The sequence below is a fragment of the Chlamydomonas reinhardtii genome, chromosome 6 (genome assembly GCF_000002595.2).
Source record: "Chlamydomonas reinhardtii strain CC-503 cw92 mt+ chromosome 6, whole genome shotgun sequence".
Taxonomy (NCBI): domain Eukaryota; kingdom Viridiplantae; phylum Chlorophyta; class Chlorophyceae; order Chlamydomonadales; family Chlamydomonadaceae; genus Chlamydomonas; species Chlamydomonas reinhardtii.
In genome coordinates this window covers 3,981,949-4,004,184 of record NC_057009.1, presented here as the reverse complement: position 1 = coordinate 4,004,184, position 22,236 = coordinate 3,981,949, and the positions used below count along the sequence as shown (strand labels likewise).

Below are 22,236 nucleotides of genomic sequence, written 5' to 3'. Positions count from 1 at the left end.
TCTCGGAGCCACGCGCGCACGCACCTTAATGTCATCCACTCCTTCCATTAGCGACCTGTAGAGTGCATGACGCCTGCCAAGCTGCCTTAAGAAATGCACGGGAGCAAGGGAAGCAGAGGAGGATACACATCACACGGCCTCTCGCCTCGCCACTACATCTGCATCACTCCTGCTCACGTCTCCGCCTCAGATACCCCCTGCGTCCAGCCAGTTGCAGCCAGTGCTGTTGGCTCCCTACAAACCTCACGCCCTTGTCATTCCCGACCCACCCAGGACGCCTGGGAGGCTGGGCTCAGCTTCAACGCGCGCGAGGAGCGGCAGGGCACATGGCTCGAGGTGCGCGCGCTCTTCCTGTGCACACGCCCCGCCCCCCCCCCCCCCGCACCTGCGCACATCAGCTTGCATGGGTTTTAACTTGGGCACCCAAGCCACACATCCTCCCCCTGCCTCCAGCACCACCACGGCGGGCAGGGTTCGGGTCCTGCCGTGCTAGACCTCCCATTGTGCATTGGTGGCAATCATCCCCATGACCTGCCCTCACCAAACTCCCTTGTCCCCCCCCCTCCAACCCGCCCACCCCCCAGGTGACGGAGGGCCGTGTGCCTCGCGACCTGGTGGGCACGCTGTACCGCAACGGCCCCGGCCGCCTGCGCCTGGGCCCCGACACCGCCGCCCACCCGCTGGACGCAAGCGGCCTGGTGGCCTCTGTGGCGTTCCCCGGGGACGGCCGAGCCTTCTTCCGCTCTGCGTTCGTGCGCACACTCGAGTGAGCGAGGGAGGGGTGTTTAAGGAGGAGGACCTGGCCTTGGAAGGGGTGTTGGGCACAGGAAAGACGGGGCTGCGGGGTGCGCGTGTGTAGTGCGGAAGATGGCACGCCGGAGTCGTGGGGCGAAGGGATGCGCTCAACACCGGCGCATTCAACACACGCTCAGCAACTAGGGACCAGCCTCATCCAACTCCGCCCCTTTCCCCCGTGCCCTCCCTATCCTTCTCCGCCCACCCCCTAGGTATGAGGCCGAGGAGCTGGCTGGCCGCTTCCTGTTCCGCGGCGCTCTGGGCGGCCGGCGGCGCGGCGGGCTGCTGGGCAGCGCCGGCGACCTGACCGCCCGCAACGCCGCCAACGCCGGCGTGGCGCTGCACCGGGGCCGACTGCTGGCGCTATACCCGGTGAGGCAGGGGGGCAGCAGGGCGGGACGAGCGCGTTGCGGGAGGTAGGGCGACAAGTGCTGCAGGCGGCGACAAGTGCGACACTGCACCCACACCCACACCTGCGCCCCACCTCCGCCCCCTGGCATCATCACAATTACACAGGGCGGCCAGCCGTACGCGCTGGACCCAGCCAGCCTGGCCCCTCGCAACCCGTCCTCCTCCTCTTCCACTTCCCCATCCTCCTCCTCCTCCTCCTCCTCCTCCTCCTCCTCTCCCCCCTCCGCCGCCCCCTCTGGCCCCGACCTCCTGGAGGGCCGGCTGCGGCCCGGCCTGCCGCTGTCGCTGGGCTCACCCGCCGCCGACGAGCTGGCGGCGGCGGCGCAGCGGCACTTCGGCGCCAACGCCCAGCTGCCGCCCGCCGCCACGGCACTGGGCGGCGACGCGCTGACGGCGCGGCCGCGGCAGTGCGGCCACACCGGCCGCGCCGTGCTGTGGGCGCAGCGCACCGTGGCCACCGCGGCGCCGGTGAGCCTGCGCAGCCTGGTCAAGGGCGGCGGTGCTAGTGCGGGTGCCGGTGCGGGTGCCAGGGGTGGTGTGGTGGTTGAGGCAAGCGGCACTGGTGCCGGGCGCGCACCGGGTGCGGAGGCCGCGTCTGCACCTGCGTGCATTCGTAGCGGCGCTGGTGATGCGGCCTCGGCCTCGGCCTCAGCCAGCACGACGGCGGCTGCGGACCTGGGCAGCGTGGCTGTGGACCTGCTGGCGGCGGCGGGGTGCGCGCTGACGTGGCTGCTGCGGCCGCCGCGGCACCAGTTCAAGAGCGTCGTCACCTTCTGGGAGGAGGAGGAGCCGGCGGCGGCGGCGGCGGCACCGGCGCCACAGGGGGGCTTCAGGGCGGGGGCGGGGGTGGCAGCAGGCACTGGAGGCGCGGGAGGCGAGGGTGGCGGGCGGCAGCTGCGCTATTCAGTGGGCGGCTACTGCTGCGTCCACGACATCGGCCTCACAGCCAACTACTACCTGCTGCTACAGCCGCCCGTGCACCCGGAGGTGGGGGCCGGGGGAAAGGGGCGGGGAGGGAGGGGCTGCAAGGGCCGAGGCAGGGAGGAGTAATTCGCAGCACTGCGGGGGTGCCGTGGGGATAGTCCGGTAAGGCGGAACGAGCTTTCCACACGAAATCAGCGGGGCGTGGGCCCCGTTATTGTGCGAGCGCTGCGCTGACGCGACTGACCGTCCTGGCGGCGCCTTCCTCCCCCTCTACGCCACCAGATGTGGCCGTTCCTGTTTGGCGAGGCGGGTGCCGCCAGCTGCCTGCGCTGGCGGGACGGCGAGCCAGCCATACTGCACGTCATCCCGCGACCGGGCTCAGAGGCCGAGCGGTGGGTGCGCGCAGGCGGGGCTGGGGTGACTGCAGCGGGCTGGGGTGCGTGCAGGCGGGGCTGGCATGGCTGGGGCGTGAGCCACTGGGCACCTCCTTCCTGACGCCGCGTGCTAACGCCGGGTCTGTGTACCTACAGTACGCAGTTGGGACTGGTAGCGCCTTTCCCTGTCCGACCACCTGCCAAAGACCCACTCGCAACCTCTGCCTCTCTGCTTTCTGCAGTCGTGGCGAGCAGCCCGTGAAGCTGCCGGTGGACCCCGCGCTGTACGTGACGCACGTGGTCAACGCCTACGAGCTGCCAAACACCACAGCCTCTGGTTCCGCCGCCGCCGCTGGTCCCGCCTCCGCCTCCGCCGCCACTGCCACTGGCGCCGCCACTGCGGCCGCCTCCGCCTCAGGCGCCGCCACCGTCAAGGCCTTTGGCAAGGTGGCCATTGGCATCAAGCCCCTAAAGCAGCGCCGGGCCGAGCAGGCCGCCGCCCAGCAGGCCGCCGCCGCAGCAGCAGCAGCTGCTGCTGCTACTGCCTCTTCCAGCTCCGCTGCTGCGGTTTTAGCAGCACTGCATGACGCGGCGCCCCGCGAGGCCGCCACCGCGGCCCCAACCGGCCCTCCTGCCGCCGCCGCCGCTTCTGCTACTGCCGCCTCCACTGCTGCTACTGCTACTGCCGCCCCGCACCGGCGGCTGGTGCTGGACATGATCGCCTACGACAGCCTGCCGGCCCTGGGCGCGGCGCCGCTGCCGGAGCAGGCGGCGCGCATGAAGGACCCCGAGGCGGGCTGCAGGCCCAGGTGGGCGGGGTGGGGCAGGACAGGGAGGTGTGTGTGTGTGTATGTGTTTACGTCGCGCTGGTGGAACCCACCGGCAGCACGGGGCAGGGCACAGGGAAGTGTGAGGTAGGATTGAGCGTGGGCGGGCAGGCCCTGCTGTAGGCTGGATTGGCAGCTCCCACCGGCTCTCGGGTGTGTCATTCCCAAGGCCACTCTTCGCCGTTCCCCTTCCCCGTCCTCCTCCCCCCCTCAGGCTGCAGCGGCTGGAGGTGGACCTGACGTCGGGCACTGCCGCACTGGCCCAGCCCGCGCCCTACCCCGACTCCCACATGGAGCTGCCCGCCGTCAACACCGCCTACACCGGCCGCCCGTACCGCTTCGCCTACGGCTGCAGGTGGGCGGGTCGGCGTGGCGGCCCCCGGGCAGCGGCCGCTGCGGCGCCTGTAGTGTAGTGTCAGGCGGCGCGGCTCTGTCCACCTGGCAGCCCACCCGCTGCAACCCGCTCACTGATGCACCACATGCCCCCCCCCACATACGGAATGGAATACAGTGCCCCATACACGCGCACACGTTTTTTTATAACGGCGCAGCGGCACCTCCCTAATCATGCACTACTAGTTTCTCCACCGACAAACTGACCCGAAGGCTCTAACTGAACGCCATCTCCTCGCCCGCCCGCATTTCCCTTCCTTCCCACACAGCGCTGACTTCGCCCAGGGCTCCAGTGGCATTGTGAAGGTGGACATGGACACGCAGCAGAGCCAGCGTTGGCTGCCGCCCACCCCGGGGTACGTCTGCCTGGAGCCGCGCTTCGTGCCGCGACTGCCCGCCGCCGCGTGGCGCCCGCTGGGCGCGCGGGAGGCGGCTGCTGCTGCGGGCGGCTCCTCCAGCTCGCTGTCGGCGCTGCCGGTGCTGCCGCCGCCCATGCAGGGCCGCCAGCGCGGCGAGGACGACGGCTGGTGAGAGGGTGGACAAGGGGAGCGGGTGGGCGGGGTGGGCAGCTGGGAAAGGTGCGGACAAGGGGGGGGGGAAGGGCAGGAGAGGGGTGAGTGTCTGTCGTACTCGTGACGGTCTGCAACGGTCTGAGGCGGGGCTGCTGCCTAGCGAGCACAGTGCGGCGCATGCTGTCATCATCATCAGCCCAATCCCGGAGCTGCCCGTGCCCCGTGGAGCGCTGCGCGGACCTAACATCACCACACACCGCCGCTGCTGCTGTGCTGCTGTGCCTCAGGCTGCTGGTGTACGGCTTCGACTCGCGGCAGCGGCGCTCCGAGCTGCTCATCTTCGACGCCTGGGCGCTCATGGCGGGCCCCGTGGCGCGCCTGGCCCTGCCAGCGCCGCTGCCGCACGGGCTGTACGGCGCCTGGGCGGACGCATACTTCGGGCCGCAGCAGCGCTAGACAGGGCTTTGGATATAGAGGGTTGGAGCTGTGTAGTGAGTGTTGAGGGTTGGAGCTTTGGATGCTAAACTTGAGAGGGCTGGACCGGTGACAGGGCCGTACCGTGCTTGGCCGCTCTTGTCGAGTATGTTATGACTCGTGAAGTAGTATGGCGTGTTGGTGGTGCGGCTTCTGTTGGCTGGGGCCTGACACCAATAACACGGCGGTAGATGCAATATGTCAGCCAGCGCTGGGGACATCGCCCGAACTGTTGAATGTGTGCAAAGGCCTACACGCGGGTTTGGATGCGGAGGCTGCGAGCGCGAGGCGGTACAACGCCAAGTGCCATTCCACAGGCCCGCGCAGGGGCCCAATAATAAGATTCAAAAACCCTGTCCTTGCACGATTTAAATACTGCATCTCCTTGCTCTGCAGGGTCAAAGGTTCCATCCGTTATAGTTCTTCTGCAAGTACTCTTGATGACGGCTGACCACTATTAAGTCAAACAAAAGCGCTTGCAATTGATAGATAGTTTACATGGACTATGGGTATGCAGCAGAGGAGCCTGCGGGTGATGCGCCCACGGCCTTCCGCGAGGCCGAAAAGAAGTATCAACTGTACCGGGAACAACAAATGAAGATGAAGTAAGTCGGTGTAATTGAAGCAGCCAGGCAAAACCAGGATACGCGTTCAACTCAGCCCGTTTCCCGACCCACGCCGACACCCGAGGCACTCCTTTGTGGCGCAGGAACGGGAAGCTGCGCGCCGGCAAGCTCGTCACACGGCCCACAGACATGAGCGAGGTGCTTGACCTGCACCCCGATGCAGCAGGCAATGGCAGCCTCAACGAGGCGGGAGCCACCTCCTCGAGCGGGCAGTTCACAGCGGACGCGCTGCAGCGGGGGGAGGTGGTGCGACATGTGGTGCCCGGCTGCCCCGGCGCCGTGTACACCTTCGCCCAGCACGCGGGTGCGTGCCCTACCTCATAACCTTAACCCATCATTACTGCCCTCCTGGTGCAGCACAGTCTCCCTGATCCCTTCCTGGCATACAATGCCGCTGCGCGCCCAGTCAGCATGTGTGTGAACGACTACGTACTACCTTCCACGCCCCTGCACTCACGCGCCCACCCCCCAGGCCTTGTGTTCCTGCCCGCCGCGCTGCCGGCGCAGCAGCAGGCGGCGCTAGTGGCGGCAGCCCTGGAGGACTACTGCCAGCCGCCTGCCCGCACCAACCACACGCGCCTGTACGGGCCCCTGCCGGGGCTGTGGCGGGCGGCCACGGAGCGCCTGAGGCTCAACTGGACGCGGCGGGTGGAGGAGCCGGCGGCGCCGCAGACTGGAGGTGCGTTGCGGCGGCGGGAGGGTGGATGGCTGGGCTTTGGCGGGCTGTGGATGCGCCCTAGAACGTCTGCTGCCCTAGAATGAGTTAGACGGATTGGGAAGGCATGAGGCATGAGCTTTGTGTATGTCGTATGCGTTTCTGACGTTTCTGTGGTGGATGCACATATATTCGCAGCCGCGCCCACACGCCGAGTTGCCTGTGAGCGGCGGCCGCCCAAGCCGCACCGCCTGCCTGACTCGACAACATCAGGAGCAGCGGCAGCAGCTCCCACAGCCCCGCTACAGGAGGCCGTCGGCGCAGCACACCACGCAGCTGCGGGAACAGCGCAATCACAGGCGTGCGCGGAGCGGTGCCGGAGCCATGCTGCTGCGCAAGCACCGGGCTGCAGCGCACCAGAGCCGGCAGCACAGGCGCAGTCACAGCCACACACGGAGCCGGCGAGTTGCAGCGGGAGGCCGGGCGCGGACTGCAACGGGTATCAAGGCGCGACAGGGGGCGAAGACGGCGCCGCGGCCGGGGAAGCGGACCGCACCTGCCGAGGCCGGAGCAGAAGCCGGAGCAGGAGCCGGAGCATCCGCAGCAGTAGCAGCTGTAGCAGCGGGTCCTGCGCCTCAGGCGCATTGCTGGCGGACTTTGCGGCTGCAGCGGCGGCGGGGTCGCGGGGCGGAGCAGACGAGGGCGAGGAGGAGGATGGCGGCGGCGGCTGTGCGGGGCCAAGCTACGAGCAGTGCTGGAGCCGCGATGGGCCGGGGCCGGCGGCGGAGCAGCTACTGCGCAAGCTGCGTTGGGCCACTCTGGGGCCGCAGTTCGACTGGACGGAGCGGCAGTACGACTTCACCGGGGCGTACAGGTGGAGGGGGCGGAGAGGGTTGGAAGGCTGGGGCAGGGTGGGATGGGGCGGTGTGCGGTGGTTGGCACACCTGGTATGCAGCACGATCTGCGGCCTACAGCACGTGTCTCTGCGACGTGGCCCCATAGGGCCCCACATGGACGGCCACCCCCGCCAGCGCCTCATATCACTCTGCTGCAGCCGATACAGACAAACAATCACCTGCCGCGCCTTTACTTGGCTACGCCTGCAAACCTACCCCTGCCGCTCCTGCCTCCTCACCCCACCAGGCAGCTGCCTCCCAGCCTGTCGGACCTGGCCCGGCAGATGGCGGCGGTGGTGGACGCACTGCAGGCGGCGGGGATGCAGCTGATGCCGGCCGCGGCGGAGGCGGAGGTACCCCAGCAGCCGGCGGCGCCGAGGGTGCAGGCGACGGAGCCGTCGCAAGCCGCGGCCGGGGCGGTGTCGGCAGGGCTGGCACCACCGACCGGCGCCGCGCCGGCGGCCCCTCGGGGCTACGAGCCAGACGCGGCCATTGTCAACTACTACCAGATAGGTGGGCTGCCACTTCCCAGCCGCTCTTACCGCGACGCCGCGCATGGATTGCCCGCACCCCCGCTTTCTCCCGCCTACCGCACCCGCCTCCTCGCCAACCGCTACTCCCACACACGCCCCCTGTCCCCCTCTGGGTTTCCCAGGCGACGTGCTGGGCGGTCACGTGGATGACGTGGAGTCCGACCTGGCGCAGCCCATCGTGTCCGTCAGCCTGGGCTGCCCCGCGCTGTTCCTCATGGGCGGCCGCACCAAGGCCACACACCCCAGCGCGCTGCTGCTGCGCGGCGGCGACGTGCTGGTGCTGGCGGGGCAGGCGCGCAGCTGCTACCACGGTGCGCGTGCGTGTGCGGGAAAAAGACAAGCTCATGTGTATGCGCGTGCGAGGTGGATGACGGCCAACGTGCTTTGGGGTGAAACCACGCCCGCCCGCTGCCCCGCATCACGGCGGCCGCGGGCAGGCCGTTCCACACCCTGCTCGCGAGCAGCGCATGCAAAATTCAACCCGCCGTGCGGCCATGGTCTCTCGTTGGGCGGGAGAGAGGGAAAACGAAGAGCCCTGTCGTGCCCCGCTAGCATGGCCGTGTGCTCTCCATCGGCGTCCTCAAACCGGCTTTTGACTGTGTCCACAAGCATAAATCCAATCAAGACAAATTAAAAGGGAGGGAGAGTTGTATGGGTGAGACTGCGAGTGAGGATGAGGTGAATGGGATTGGGCGGGGCTCGGTCCTGTAGCGGCTTGAGGTCAAGCAGGCGGGAGATGGCGTGACTGCACGTGGAGAGCCGGTGCAGTGGAGGGGTGGAAGACACACCGCGCATGCTGTCCTGCGCCATTGACCCATGCATGATGCACGCACATGCGCCTGGCCTTGTGGCTACCGCGTCCCAGCACCTATTCCTTGAGCTCAGGCATCAATATCCCCCCCTATATAGCATTGCATAGCTTTACACTACTACCAGACCTCTCGGACAACACATCTCAACTTAGGGTAGGCAGCAAATTGGGAGAGCAGCAGCCTCGGAGCGCCTGGACGTACTGGAGCTGGGCGCCGGACGCTGGACTCCGCGCACATCGGTAACGACGACTACTGTGTACCTTTATACCTGGCTACGACTTCACTTCGTAAACTTAATGCGTGTAATCCCCCTACTGCTGCACTGCCGTTGCAGGTGTGCCGCGCATTCTGGAGGCGGGGGCGGAGCTGGGCGCTGCGGTCGCACCCGCCAGGGCCAAGCGCGTGGCGGCGGCGGGGTGGAGCGGGCTGGCGCCTAGCACACACGAGGACTTCACCCGCACGGCCCGGATCAACATTAGCATCCGGGCTGTGCGATGAGATGCGTGATGGCGGTTATGCTGAGCTTGAAATGGCGATGCGATGCGTATGGCAGTTTACCAGTACGCCAGGCAAGGTGCTGTGGATGCCGACGCCGTGACAGGCCGGGAACCTCCACTCAAAGGAGCAGTCAAGGGAGCAGTGGGCCTCAGTGGAGACAATGCGCAGTACAGACGTTTGCAGATCGGCCTCTATGCCTCTAGCCGCATCTCCAGCAGGACTCAGTCAGGGTCGGTTTCTGCTGCAGGCGCCGCCAGCCACTTGTCCGTTGTAAACAACACGTCCGCGCCACGAGCCTCCTTAGCAAAGATATCCGCTGTTGAGTCGGCTATTTGGATGGCCATTGAGGTCGGAATGCTTGAAGGGGGGCGTTCCGTGTCGTTCCCCCGAATGGGGCGGCTAGGGCCCGGGCGGGGGACAAGGTACACAGCCGGAGGGTACACAGCCGGAGTGCTGTTGGGGTGGACGGCGACCAGAGCACACAGGGCACAGCGCAAAGTCCAACTGCCTGGGGAGCCGATTGGGGTCGGGGTAATGCCAGGGCTGCCAGGGCCTCATCGTCGATGACCGATGCCCCTTCGGCAAAGGAGGGTGCTTTTTTGCCAACTGCACTTTTACAAAGGAGGTAGATAGATCGCACTTCTTATAGCCTGGCGTTCAAGCCGACCGAGCACAGCCAAGGCTGAGCCTCACGGGACGAACTGAGCGCTTTCTCTTTCCCAATGTTTTGGTTTGAATTTGCTATCATGACCTAGACGGCACCTGGGACCTCCTGCAAGGCTGGGCAGGAGGGGCCTACCCCGCGCGGGAAAATGGGCCTACTCGAGGATTCCCATGCCGGGCTCTTTGCAAATGCAACGACTGGCATGCAGGAGTGTATTAAAGATATTGAGGAGAAGGCGATGAGCCTGTCTGAAGCGGACCTCGAGAACCGTCTCGCCGATACCCGTCCCCGTACTATCAGCCAGCTTAATGATGCTATTCAACAGAAGTTAAACACGCTACTGTCCATAAGCGGCTCCACGTTGGACCCGAACAAGATGCTTCAGCAACTGGGTGCGTTGTTCGTCGAGAAGCGCCTGCGCTTGCAGCAGCAGAAACAGCAGCAGCAGAAGCAGAAGCCGGCGTCGAAGGAATGGCTCAATCTGGTAAGGAAGCGGGCCGGGTAGCAGTGTTCAAACGGGTGCAGATGCTACGCGTGCTGTGCAGAGCGGAGACTCACCGCCATCTGGTTGCAGGCCGCGCGCAACCAGGCGGAGGCTGGGGAGGCCCAAGGCTGGGCGGCAGATGCCCGCGTGGCTGGTTCAGCGGCTGTTCCAGCGGCTGGGCGTGCGGCAGCCGGCCCGCCGCAGCGGTTGCAGAGCGTGAACGGCGGCAACCCATTCGTACGGCGCACTCCTGGCAGCGCCCAGGCAGCCGCGGCACAAGGTACGAGGCGGTCTTTGTTTTTACAGTTGAGGGTTTCTGGAATCTGCAGCTGCTCTCTCTCTCTCTCTTTGTTCTAGGCGACATCGTGTGACTGGCCTGAACTTGCCGTCCGCTGACGTGCTCAGGCAAGCTGCAAGGGCCACCACGCCCGCCGGTGGGCAACCAGCAGGGGAGTCGGTTGCAGCGGCAACTGCTCGCCGGCGCCAGCGGCCCTTCTACGTCAACAGCCGCGCCGGCGGGCGCAGCCGCTGCAGGTAACATACCGAGGGGTCGCGTACTACTAAACCCTGCATACCAAACCGGTCATACGGTATGCACCGCTCGCCTGTGATACGGGTTGGGGATGGTAAGAGCTGCGCGAGCGACATCTTATTAGAATGCCAAGCCATCCAAGCTTTACCTCTGCATAATCCCTTGCATGCACGTGCAGCTCCAGGCCTGCGGCGCCTGCGGTCAGGAAGCGGCGGTGGCGAAGACAGCATCACGGTGCTGGAGGACGGCACCAGCACAGGGTGGGTCCTCTGGTGTTCGCAGCATTCTGCACGTGCAGTTCTGTCTGCCCGGCTTAGCCTTCCGTGCTCCCAGTGCATATGATATGGTCGTCCGCCCTACAACTGGTGTTCAGGATATGCCGGAGCTGCAGGAAAAAGTCAATACTGGAAGGAGGAGATCCGTGGTGCTTGGATTGCGCCGAAGCTGCTCGGGACGCCGAAGCTGTTCTGGACGCCGGGGCCAACAAGGCCAGGGGCGTTGCGGGGAGGAAGAACCGGGAGTTGGAGCGGCTGCAACAACCTGTGAGTAGTCCTCAGGCGGGGAGTCCGCATGCCGCCACGTGGGGGGGGGGGCGCAGGCAGCCGTCGCTGGCGCGGACCACGGGACTGCAACATACAGAATGCTGCGCCTGACGGACCCGTGACTTGTTGTTTAATGCGCTGCAGGGCGCGATGAAGCCTGCGTACAGGCCGGGGCCGGCGCCCTTAAAGCCCCAAGTGCCGCCGATCGGGAGCCGGAACTTTTACCAGCAGTCCGGCGCAGGCGGTGCGGCTGGTGCAGGCGGCGGCGCGGCTGGTGCGTCCGGCAGGCCGCAGCGGCAAGCGGCAAAGCTTACGGCAGCAGGCGCCGCAGGTGCAGCGGGAGGCGCCGCCGGGGAGTTGACACGGGACTACCCCCGCTCGCGACCGCGCAAGCCGGCGCCCGAGCAAGCGCAGGAGCAGGTGGGTGCTGTGGTGCCGCCCTGGCGCGGAGGAGCGACAACAGTCCTGTGCTGCCGGCCGCGCCAGCTGCAGACCACGCCGTACGCGGTGTCTGCACAATCTCGACGCCACCGCAGACGCCTCCTTTTGTCCGGCCACCGCGGGTACCTAGTGCCATATTGCCTACCCGCCTACGCCTCACCACCTCACCATGCACCTCGCGACCTCCCACCTACTCCCCACTGCCTACTCCCTCACAGTCACAGGAGGGCCCCATCGAGCTGCTGGACAGCGACGACGACGTGGAGGACACCACCGCCGTGGCGGCGGCTGGCAACCGCGGCGGAGCCGCGGGCCCCGGCCCCTCTTCCGCCGCCGCGGCCGCGGCCGGCGGCGGCATGACCACCCGCCGCGGCACCAAGCTCCCCGGCCCGGCCCGCAAGCCCGACCTGCGCGGCGACTACCGGCAGCTGCACGTGATGCTGGCGGGGCTCAAGTGCTGCTACCCGCCGGCCGGCGGCAAGCAGAGCGTGGAGGTGCTGGCGGAGGACCTGGCGCGACTGCAGCCGGGCGAGTTCCTCAACGACACCTGCATCGACTTCTACATGAAGTGGGTCGGGAGGGGTGGGAGGGGGAGGAGAGGCAGGACAGGGGCCCGGGGTGCAGAAGAGGAGTGAAACTTGGTCGGGCGTCGGGAGTGGGTCAATTTGCATATAATAAATGCCGAAGGCGACACCACTATGGCAGCCATGATGTAGATCACGGCAGCGCGATGCGGCCCATCGCAAACTGGCAGTCAGTCCGTTTCCACACATTGGAAAGGGCTGCTGGAGCCACCAATCGGCACGGTCGAGGGGCGGCGCGCGGCAGCGGTTTTCAGGAAGGTTATCCGCATTGTCGCATACGGTTGTGCAGCACCTACTTTGTCCATGAGACCGCCCCGGCCTCCCGCCCGCATTCGTGCGCCACAGATACCTGGAGCACCAGCTGCCGCCGGATCAGCGCCACCGCTACCACTTCTTCAACAGCTTCTTCCTCAAGAAGCTGCAGGAGAAGCCCAAGAGCGTCAAGACGGCCGACGGGCAGGGCGGCAAGAGCCCGGGGGTGCCAGAGCAGCGGCGGCTTGCGCACCAACGCGTGAGGAAATGGACTAAGGTGCGCGGTGCTGGTGATGCAGGTCGTTTCACCTGGTGCTGATGTGGCGTTACATATCCAACTGCCCTTACAGCTGCGCTTGCATCCGACTGATGGCGACCTGTTCTCCGCATTTCCCTCGCGCCCTTCGGCTTTTCAGGGCGTGGACCTGTTCTCCAAGGACTACATCTTCGTGCCTATCCATGGCTACCTGCACTGGAGCCTGGTGCTCATCTGCCACCCGGGCAACATAGTGCGGAAGAAGCCCTACAAGGCGCCGCTGCCGGCCGGCGAGGAGCTGGAGCGGGAGGAGCAGGCGGAGCAGGAGGAGCAGGGGATCGGCACGCCCGCCCTGCTGCACTTTGACTCGCTGGACGGTGCGTGCGTGTTGGTGGAGAGTGTGGGCCGTTGCGGCAGCGCGTGTGTTGACACTGTGCTACTTCGTAGCACGTTGCTCGTTGAGGACTTGGGGCGTGCTGAGCCTCCGAGTGTCCAGGGATGTCCGGCTCTTTCGCCGCGCTCCAGCGCGGCCTTGTCGCGCACACCCCAACAGTGCGGCCACGTGGCTCTGCAGGCACACACTCCACGAATCAGCACTGGCCGACTCTTCGCGCCTACCTTCAGCACGAGTGGGAAGAGCGGGCCGGGGACGACAGCCAGCCCGACAGCGTGCCGCGCCGCTGGGCCAAGAGCTGGGAGGCGGCAGTGGCCGCGGGCCTGGTGCCAGCGCCGCCCAAGATCCATTGGGCTGCCAAGGACTTGCTGCGGGGCGTCTCTCTCAGCGGCCGCCTGCCCAAGCAGGTGCGTGCGTGCGTGCGTGCTTCTTACGTGCATATTGGTGTGTGCGTGCGTTTCATGACAACTGGAGGTGGGGTGTGGCTGGCTTGGAGGGCGAGGTAGGGAGCGAGCACAGTAAACGCCCGCACAACATGAAAACAGGGTACACATGGTTATCAGCTACTTGCCCGCTTCCTTTGCTGGTACGTGTGGCATTCCGCCTGCAGACAAACCACACAGACTGCGGGCTCTTCCTGCTGGCCTACATCGAGTTCTTCACCGCCGCCAACCCCAAGGTGGTCGTGGTCAATGGCTGCGATGCCAAAGGTGCGGGCAAAGGCTGCTCTGTCTCACATACGTCATCCGTTGTGATGAGCGCCTCGCCAGCTTCGCCATAGACGCGACTGCTCTGCTGCGTGCAATGGCGAACCCGGCATGCCGCACGCCGCTTACGCGTGATGCTGGTGACTGGATTTCCTGTAATGCCCCACCATCACATGTGCGCTTGTGGCTGGATGCCAACGTGTTGTGTAGGATGCAGGGCCAGCTTTGCTGCAGTCGTGAAAGTTTTCTTGCAGCCGCACGCGTGCTCACGCTGTCGCCCGCATCAGTCTCCTGCTGGTGACTCTGTCTGCTCCACCGTGTCAACTCACACAGACGTGCTGCCGTTCGACTACAACAAGGAGGCCGCCTCGCCGGCAACCTTCATGAAACCTGATTGGTTCGACCGCGCCAACACCGCCCGCCTGCGCGACCGCATGCGCGCACTCATCTGCGGCCTCATGAAACAGCGCCTGGACGAGAAGTTGGAGGCGGACGCGGCCGCCGCAAGGGCGATGGCGTTGACCGCCGTGGCCGCCGCGGCGGAGGGCGAGGACCAGAACGGCGACGGTGACGGTGGGCAGGAGCAGGTGGCGGAGGTGGCGGAGGCCAAGGCGGCGGCGGACAAGGCGCGGGCGGAGGCGCTGGGGGCGCTGGCGCAGGACCCCAAGTACGTGGTGCTGTGCCGCGTGCTGCAGGAGCAAGAGCGGAAGCGGCAGGAGCTGGAGGAGAAGCCCCTGGACGAGTAAGTGCGGGGGTTGGAGTGGCGTGTTCTTGGAGGGCGCCTGCACGGTCAAGAGCTCGTGTCGGTAGGCACGCATGCGGAGTTCCTCTCATGGGGGGCCCCTTTGGTCGACGCTGCGGACCCATGACAATGTTTTCCTGTGTGTTCCCTAGTGCTCTCTAACACACACATGATTATGTTGCGCCTTCAGGAAGCAGCCGGGCATCGTGTACCTGCAGCCAAAAGATTACCTCCACCTGCGCACCGTCAACCCCAGCGGCTTCGACGCGGCGGCACGGCGGCGCGGCGGCGCGGCGGACGACTCGGATGTGCTCATGGATTCGGACGACGACGAGGACGGGGTGCGTGGGATTTCTAGACCGTGTGGGGGGCACGGGGAAAAGGCGAGGGCTCTGGGGAAAGGAGGACCGCGCCTGGCGCATTTTACCTGGGGGCTGGCGTTGCAGTCGCATATGGGATGGCATGGGCTATGGCAATCCGGGGCGTCCCCTGTAGCTTGCCAGCCAGGGGCGGCATCACAGCGCATGCGGGAATGTCCACGGTGTTCTCTGCCGACCTATCGACCCTGATGTTGGATACGCAGCGAGACGGCATGGAGGACGCGGCAGCCGTGATCGTGACACCTGCCAAGCACTACACGCGGGGGGCCAAGAAGGCCGTGCAGGCCGCTGAGGCGGGGCGCACGGCACGCAACCAGAAGGTAAGGACCAGTGCCCTGTGCCGCTCCCGGATGCCGGCGTAGGGGTGGTTAGTTGGTCGGCTGGACGAAGCCTTGCAGCCACTGCGGCCGTTATGTGTCGCGCCTCTCGGCACTGCCTCTCGGCACCGGATCTAGGAGTGTGCCTGTTCTGCTGTGTGGCGTGCTGCCGCAGGCCCCGGCGACAGCAGCTGCCGCAGCCGCGCTAACGGTGGACCTGAGCGAGCCCGACGGCGCAGCGGGCGCGGCGGCGGCGGCAGCGGGCGCGGGCGGGGGCGGCTCAGGGGCGGGCCATGACGTGGTGGACCTGCAGGACGAGGGCGACTTCGACGACAACAGCACGGAGCCGGACACGGACGTCGCGGAGGCGGCGGCGCCGGGCGCTGAGCCACAGCAGCAACAGCAGCAACAGCAGCAACAGCAGCAACAGCAGCAACAGCTGCAACAGCTGCAACAGCAACAGCAGCAACAGCAGCAACAGCAGGCGGCGCCGGCCGAGGATGAGGCCGAGAATGAGGACATGGAGTCTGAGGACGCGACACAGGGTGACGCGGGAGCGGAGGGCGCGCAGCCCATGGACCTGGACGGCGGCGGCGGTGGCGGTGGTGGCGGCGGCGAGGAGGAGGATTTTGGGACGGAGCCGGACGAGCTGGCCGCTGCGCGGGCGGAGGAGTGGGATGACGAGGAGGAGTACGGCGATGCGGTAGAGGACGTCTTCGCAGACGATGAGGCCGCGGAAGAGGCGGCGGAGGCTGAGGAGGCACAGCAGCAGGAGCAGGCGCTTGGCTCTGGGAAGAAGCAGCGAGCCGCGACCGAGTGAGTGGCGTGGTGCTTGCGCTCAGCGGGGGGTGGCGGTTTCTGGGACGTCTTCTATTTGGTTGCTATGCGGAGTCTTGAGAGTTTTTGCCTATAATCTGCGTTGCAGGCTGGAGGCGCTGCCACCCGCCAAGCGGCCAAAGCAGGGCGCTGACGCAGCGGACGATGGTGAGTGGTCTGCCGCGCCGCCTCCGCCTTCAGGGACACAGTTTGTCCCCTACTCACGACACGCCATCATGTCTTGCCAGGTGCCAGGATCACATGGTGGCTGCGGTTTCCCTGCTGCGCAGGCCTGGGCGGGGCAGTCGGGCGGCGCCAGCAGCCGCAGCAGCAGCCGGCTGACGTGAAGGACATGGACAGCAACAGCGATGAGGAGGACAATATGCAGCTGGTGCGCAGGGGCAGCGCGGCGACGGCGGGGCAGGCGGCAACGTGGTCACAGGCAGCGGCCGACACGGGAGGGGGACTGGAGGAGCAGCCGGGGGAGGAGGAGGGGGAGGAGGAGGGGGCATCCGACGACGATGAGGCAGACCCGGAGCACCTGCCAGGCCGTACGGGGGCGGCCAGAGCGGCGTCTGAGCCCAAGGGTCGGGGCGGGGCAGCGCCTGGAGGCCACGGCTATGTCGGACAGTCAAAAATGCTTCTGAGCAGGCTCAGCACGGGCCACGAAGGGGCGCCTGCCGCGGCAGCCCAGGAGGCAGCCGGGAAGGAGGCAGAGGCGGGGGCCCATGAGGCGCACGAGGGGCCGCCGTCGGCCGCTGCCGCGACAGACGGCATGGCGGCGAGCTCGGGCGGCAAAGCCTCTGCCGGCAAGTCGTTGAAGCGGCGGAAGGACCCCACGCCGCTGCCGGGCGGGCCTGCGGCTCCTTCGCCAGCGGCAGCTGCGACCGCGCCGCCCACTGGCCCTGACCAGCAGGCCGTGGCGGCGGCGCAGCCGCACGGCGAGCGGCACGACAAGTCCTGTGAAAGCATGTTTGCCAGGCTGGTTAAGGCACGAGCCAACAAGCCCGGCAGCGGCCGCACGCCGGATGTGGCACATGGGCCAGCGGTGCTTGCCGCGGCCGCGCTGCGGGGCCAGGCTGCGGGTCGGCAGCGGCATCAAGACCTACCGCACTACGTGCAGCATCACGGGCAGCAGCTGCTGCGCGGCGCCGCGGCCGGTACTGCGCGATTGCACGTGCACTTCGATGATAACGGCAACCCGTGTGACGCGCCGGCGGTAGGTGTAGTACCAGGGATGCAGGCGCCGCTACCTGATGAAATGCCAAGTTTGTTTAATGTTTGGTGCTTCTAGTGTTGCTCGTTATGAAACTGGACGTTTTGTGGTTCCTCTGACGTGCTTTGCCGCTTTGGAATGCAGGACCCAAACGCCATGGCGGCCGCCGCAAGCAGCGGGCCTGACCCGCAACAGCTACGGGCGGCGGCCGCGGTCGGACGCACGCCAGGGAGCGAGGCGCAGGGCGGCGGGGAGCCACATCGGCAGGGCCAGCACCAGCACCCGGAGCAGCACCCACACCAGCTTCAGCACCAGCAGCATCCACATCACCAGCAGCAAGCGCAACCGCAACCGACACCTTGTCCGCTTCCGCCGTACGTGCCATCCGAGTCGCCGCCGAAGAAGCCTAGGGTGGTACCGCTTGGGCGACCTGCTCAGCAACCGCCCACGCCCACCAACAACCGGGCGGCGCTGGATGCGTGCAAGACGCACATGCCAGGCGGCGGCATCACCAGTGCACATGCGGCGGTGACTGCAGCGGCAGGTCCCTCCTCGCAGCTCAACCCCAAGACAAATCGCTTGGCGCTGCCAGCAGGGCCATACGGCCTGACGCCCCGGCCCGTGTCGCTCTCCACGTCGGCGTTACCCGGCATGCCGTGTCCGCCCGGCTTCACCGCCGGTGCTACTGCTGCTGCCGCTGCTGCTGCTTCAGCTGCTGCCGGGGCCGCGGCGCGGTTCCAGCCCAACAGCCGTGCAAACGCGGCGGACTTTGATCCGGATTTGAGGATTGATCTTAGCTATCCGCAGCCTGGGCAGCTGCAGCCGCCGGCACCTGCACCGCCCCATCACATGTCTGGCCGCGCTCGCCTGGACCCGGTCCATGATGGCATCCCGATGCGCGCCGATGAGACGCAGCAGCAGCTTGAGGCTGCGGTATGGCCTACGGACGCAGGCAGGCAGCCGAGGCCCGTGCCGCAGGCAGCGCGGCAGCCGGCCGCAGCTCAGGACGCAGCGGGGAGTGGTGGCGGCGGTGGCGGTGGCGGTGGCGGTGGCGGTGGCGGCGCTTTCACTCCTAGCGAGTTATTCGGATTCCAGGTCAGCCCGGCCATCGCTCCACCGCGAGACTCAATCAGGATGCAGGAATTGCGGCGCGGGATAAGCAGTGGCAGTGGTGCCAAGCAGTCTGCTGCGGGCACACCGCGGGCGCAAACGCACGCCGGACAATTGCCTCCGCATCTGCACCCCTTGAACAACAGCGTTGGTTCAGCCGCAGGCGGTCAACAGTCGCCGCAACAGCAACAGCACCATCAACAGCTGCAGCCTTATCATCAGGGGGTCTACGCGCAAGGCTCACAGCAGTCGCGGCAGAGCGGCGGCGGCGGCGGCGGCACGTGGAGTAGCGGCAGGGCGGCGGCGGCGGACGCACTGCAAGGCGACAGCCTCGCGCGGCAGGTGTTGTCACGACACCCACAGCTGTATGACGCGGGTGTGCAGGGCCGGGTCCAGGGTGACGCTGCGAGCGCACATGCTCGTACTTATGCAGCCCTCGCAGGCAGCGCGGGCGGCGAAGCTCCTGGCCAATCCGTACCTCGCATGGCACCAGAATTGTTTGGGCAAGGTGGTGGCGGTGGTGGTCCGCCGCAGCAGCCTCAGCAGCAGCAACAGCAGTACATGCAGCTGTACATACAGGCGCAGCCGCAGCCCCGCAATGAGCAGCAGCAATGCCTGGCCGCAGCAGCGCGATACCCGCAGCCCGCGGGCACTGGGCACCACGGCGGCGAGCAGGGGCCGGCGGGGGTCGGGGCGGCGGCGCGCGGTGGCCAGCCGCATGCGCGAGGGGGCGAGCTGCAGCCACTCCAGCAAGTGCAGGACCAGCAGCAAGAAGAGCAGCTGATCCAGTCGTTGCAGCAGCCTGGTGAGGATATGGGAGTGGATTGCACGCGCCGCACAATACAAATGGGCAGCGCCAGGGGTAGTTCTCGTTCCTGGTGGGTAGCAACGCTGCCGCTTGCACACGGCGCCTGCATGCTGAAGAGCTGTCCGCGCGCCTACTGCGTTGCAGACCAAGTTGACAAACTTCGCCAGGCACTAGGAAGGTCTGTGCAGCAGCGTGGGCGCTCAAGGGTACCCGCGCAACCGCAAGGTGAGCTCGTGCATTCATGCCTGCTGCATGGCAACATAGCCTCGTGCTCAGTGGTGCTATCATGCTCCCACATCCTACGGCAAATCGGTCGTGGGGCATGCTTCACGTCGTGCCTGACCGGCGCCGGCCGTGCTTGTTGTCACCATGCCTGCACCGCAGGGCAGGCACGCCAGGCTACTACCCCGCCGAACGAAGTGGCGGCAGCGGAGGTGGCGGAGGAGGCGGAGGAGGCGCAGGAGGAGGAGGAGGAGGAGGATGGGGAGGTGGAGGAGGCGGAGGAGGAGCCGGACAAGCGAACGCTTACAGCAGAGTTCCGCAATGGTCTGGCCGCGCACATGGAGCAGCAGCTGCAGCAGCAGACTCCGGCGGCAGCGCTTCCACTGCAGCAGCAGCAGCAGCAAGCAGCTCCTACACAGTATACCGCCACCCATACAACGGCCCATCTGGTGCCGCCACCGGGTGGCAATGACTCGGAGGCGGATGATGAGGCGCCGGCTCCGGGTGACGAGGGCGAGCCGGCGTCGCGCAGGGAGAAGAAACAGCGGCGCAAGTCCGGCAGGAACAAGCGGCGCAACTCTGGCCACGAGCGGTCACGCAGCATGCCGGCTGATGAGCAGCCCAGCCCTTCACACCAACAGAAACGGCGTCAGGCGCAGGGCCTGGCCACGGCAACGGACACAGAGGCGGCGGGGGCGGGGCCGGCGGCGATCCAGCCCGGGCCGCAGGAGCCGCAGCGCGTGCCAGACCAGGGCTCACACCTGCAGCCCAGCCCAGACGTCGCCATGGGGGACGCAGACGGCCAGGCCGAGGGCCAGGCGCAGCAGCGGACGCCGGCGCACACGCCAGCGATTGCCGGCGCGGCGGGCAGCGGGCGCGCTGTACGCTCTGGTGGAGCGCGTGCAGGCTCGGGCGGGGCCGCGGGCGGAAGCGGAGGCAGAGGGACCGCATCGTTGGCGCAGGCTGGGCTGCTGCAGTCGCAGACCGGCAGTGGCCAGGAGGAGCTGCAGCTGCAGCTGCAGCAGCCGCAGCAGCAGCTCGCGCCAGAGGCCGCGCCGCCGCCGGCTCCCCTTGAGGCCGAGGACTTGGTGTCTGAGGACGAGGCCGACGGGGGCCACGATCGGCTACCTCAGCAGCCGGGACGCCCTGAGCCGTCTTTGGCACCGACGAGTGTGGCGGGCGGTGCGAGCGGTGGCCGCGGCGACGCTGATGTGGTAGCACGTCAGGAGGGCCCAGGGGTCTCAACGCGCAAGCGCCAGCGGGCTACCGGGGCGGCACAGCCGGCGCCCGCGCAGGCACAGCCCGCTCAGCGCGCGGCGGCTCGCGCTGGCGGCGGCGGGCCCGCCGCGGCGTTGGCAGGGGGCGCCGGCGCCCGGCCCGGCGCGATCGACTTGGCGTCTGACGACGATGAAGGGGAGGCCGAGCAGGCCGAGGCGGAGGAGGAGGCTCAGCCGCCGCCGCCGAAAGCGGCCCGCAGGGCGGGCGCTGCCGACAGGGACCAACCGCAGACGCTTGCATCCTTGGAAATGGTGCGCGATGCCGCTGCTGGCGCGGCTGCCGCCACCGCAACAGCTTTCAAGGCCAATGTCACCGTAACGGACATCCGCAATCGCGCCCGCGGAGCTGCGGCCCGCGCTGTGGTAACGGACCCCAAAGAGGTGCTTGACGTCGCCAATTCTGAGGGCGAGGACGAAGAGGAGGATCAGCAGGAGGCGGGCGGCGCTGCAGCGGCGGCAGGCGAAGGGGAGGACGATATGGAAGAGGTGGTGGTGGACGAGGAAGAGGACGAGGAGGAGGATGACGACGAGGAGGAGGAGGAGGACGAGATTGAGGAGGACAGCGACGATGATTACGTTGTGCCGCTGCAGGACCAGAAGCAGCGGGCCCGAGCGGCAGCAGAGGGGCATGCAGCGGCGAGGGACCGCGCTGCTGCACAGGCGGGCGCGCCTGAGACTGCGACGGGTCCCCGGACGCGCCGCTCCGGCGCCTTGGAGCCGCCGCTGCGCCCGCAGCTGCCGCACTTTGGTGGTGGTCGCCAGGCGGGCGCGAAGGGCTGGCCCGCAGCCGGCGGCCATGCCGCTGCTGCTGCAGGCGCCGGCGCAGCCGGTGCCGCAGCCGGCAGGGTGCCCCTGGATACCAAGGCTGCGTTGGCCGCGGCGGCAAACGGTGCTGGGCGCGTGCAGGGCCTGCGCGGTCAGACGCTGGCGGGCACAGCCCCCCCCAAAGCTGGCGGTGCTCGACTGATGCAGTCCACGATAGGAGGCGGCCGCGCAGCCGCTGCGGTGCCCAAAGGCGCCCGCGGAGGCAAGCGGAAAAGCACGGGGGAGGGAGGCTCCGGGGGCGGACGCGGAGGCAGCCGCAAGCGGAAGTCCGGCGGGGAGGGTGGCGTCGAGAAGCGGCTGGGCGGTGGCCGAAAGCAGCAGCCTCAGAAACCACACAACCTCGACCCAAAGCAGCTTATGTTTCAGCCGGCAGGGCGCCTGGACGCGGCTACCGCAGCGGCGAATGACGAGGCGATAGACTTGATGGATGACTGACAGCTTACTAGGAGCAGCAGCACTGTGTGGGAGATCACTGGAGTTCGGAAGGAACGGCAGTTCAGCATGCAGGCTCCAATGCTGAGTTGGTTTGGGCGCGCATGTTCGGGGCCGGTGCGCTGTGTTAAGATAAGAGATAGGTCTAGGCAGGCAACCACAGTCAACATCGGGTGCTGTGAATGTCGTAACGGCAGGACCGCAACGCGTGTATTTGATTGTGAACTGTGAGTTTGGGGCCACCGGGCGCGTGAATTTGGTTGCGCATGCGGTTCCAGTCGGCACGCCATCAAAGGCTGGGCTTCACGCAGGGCATGTCGCCGAATGCGAACTCATCTGCCATGCTAATCGGCGTGTCGGAGGTGTAACACAAGTTAGGTAACGGCGACTTCGGGCTATCGAGACGCAGCTATGGCTTTTGGGAGACAGCGTCAGGTGGTGGTGGTGGTGATGGGAACTGGGCAGCACAGGCTGGGGTCAGTGGACAGTGGTGTAGAACAGCTTG

General features: G+C 67.0%; 3 protein-coding genes across 3 annotated transcripts in view; all 3 read left to right on the top strand.

Annotated features, from left to right (window-relative positions):
- The window catches only part of CHLRE_06g278199v5 (uncharacterized protein), a 5,772-nt gene extending 677 nt beyond the window's left edge, over positions 1-5,095 (top strand). Inside the window, exons 3-11 of the mRNA XM_043063132.1 lie at positions 274-336; positions 585-766; positions 1,008-1,167; positions 1,312-2,193; positions 2,413-2,522; positions 2,747-3,313; positions 3,546-3,686; positions 3,994-4,251; positions 4,524-5,095. Of these exons, the coding sequence (XP_042923837.1) occupies positions 274-336; positions 585-766; positions 1,008-1,167; positions 1,312-2,193; positions 2,413-2,522; positions 2,747-3,313; positions 3,546-3,686; positions 3,994-4,251; positions 4,524-4,692 (2,532 nt within the window). The 3' untranslated portion in view covers positions 4,693-5,095. The remainder of the gene's footprint in view (positions 1-273; positions 337-584; positions 767-1,007; positions 1,168-1,311; positions 2,194-2,412; positions 2,523-2,746; positions 3,314-3,545; positions 3,687-3,993; positions 4,252-4,523) is intronic.
- A 48-nt stretch (positions 5,096-5,143) lies between these two features.
- CHLRE_06g278198v5 (uncharacterized protein) lies at positions 5,144-9,016 on the top strand. The gene is made up of 7 exons (XM_043063131.1): positions 5,144-5,315; positions 5,420-5,640; positions 5,809-6,015; positions 6,190-6,865; positions 7,135-7,400; positions 7,543-7,731; positions 8,567-9,016. Exons 2-7 carry the CDS (start codon positions 5,466-5,468, stop codon positions 8,728-8,730), a joined length of 1,677 nt encoding a protein of 558 aa, XP_042923836.1. The 5' UTR covers positions 5,144-5,315; positions 5,420-5,465; the 3' UTR covers positions 8,731-9,016.
- Positions 9,017-9,363: 347 nt separating this feature from the next.
- Positions 9,364-22,229, top strand: CHLRE_06g278197v5 (uncharacterized protein). Its single transcript, XM_043063130.1, has 20 exons — positions 9,364-9,878; positions 9,969-10,158; positions 10,284-10,412; positions 10,589-10,670; positions 10,784-10,952; positions 11,097-11,372; positions 11,612-11,961; positions 12,323-12,506; positions 12,646-12,862; positions 13,060-13,286; positions 13,490-13,589; positions 13,920-14,328; positions 14,519-14,669; positions 14,912-15,028; positions 15,201-15,841; positions 15,951-16,009; positions 16,132-17,060; positions 17,202-18,972; positions 19,120-19,200; positions 19,360-22,229. The coding sequence occupies exons 1-20, from the start codon at positions 9,771-9,773 to the stop codon at positions 21,732-21,734; spliced, it is 8,565 nt and encodes a 2,854-aa protein (XP_042923835.1). The 5' UTR covers positions 9,364-9,770; the 3' UTR covers positions 21,735-22,229.
- Positions 22,230-22,236: the final 7 nt, after the last annotated feature.

Coding starts and splice junctions, on each gene's coding strand:
- CHLRE_06g278197v5 (XM_043063130.1), top strand. CDS start 9,771: ATGCTTCAGCAACTGGGTGCGTTGTTCGTCGAGAAGCGCCTGCGCTTG. Junction 12,507..12,645: donor GCGTGAGGAAATGGACTAAG/GTGCGCGGTGCT, acceptor TCGGCTTTTCAG/GGCGTGGACCTGTTCTCCAA. Junction 17,061..17,201: donor ACCCGTGTGACGCGCCGGCG/GTAGGTGTAGTA, acceptor TTTGGAATGCAG/GACCCAAACGCCATGGCGGC.
- CHLRE_06g278198v5 (XM_043063131.1), top strand. CDS start 5,466: ATGAGCGAGGTGCTTGACCTGCACCCCGATGCAGCAGGCAATGGCAGC. Junction 6,016..6,189: donor GGCGGCGCCGCAGACTGGAG/GTGCGTTGCGGC, acceptor ATATATTCGCAG/CCGCGCCCACACGCCGAGTT. Junction 6,866..7,134: donor GACTTCACCGGGGCGTACAG/GTGGAGGGGGCG, acceptor TCACCCCACCAG/GCAGCTGCCTCCCAGCCTGT.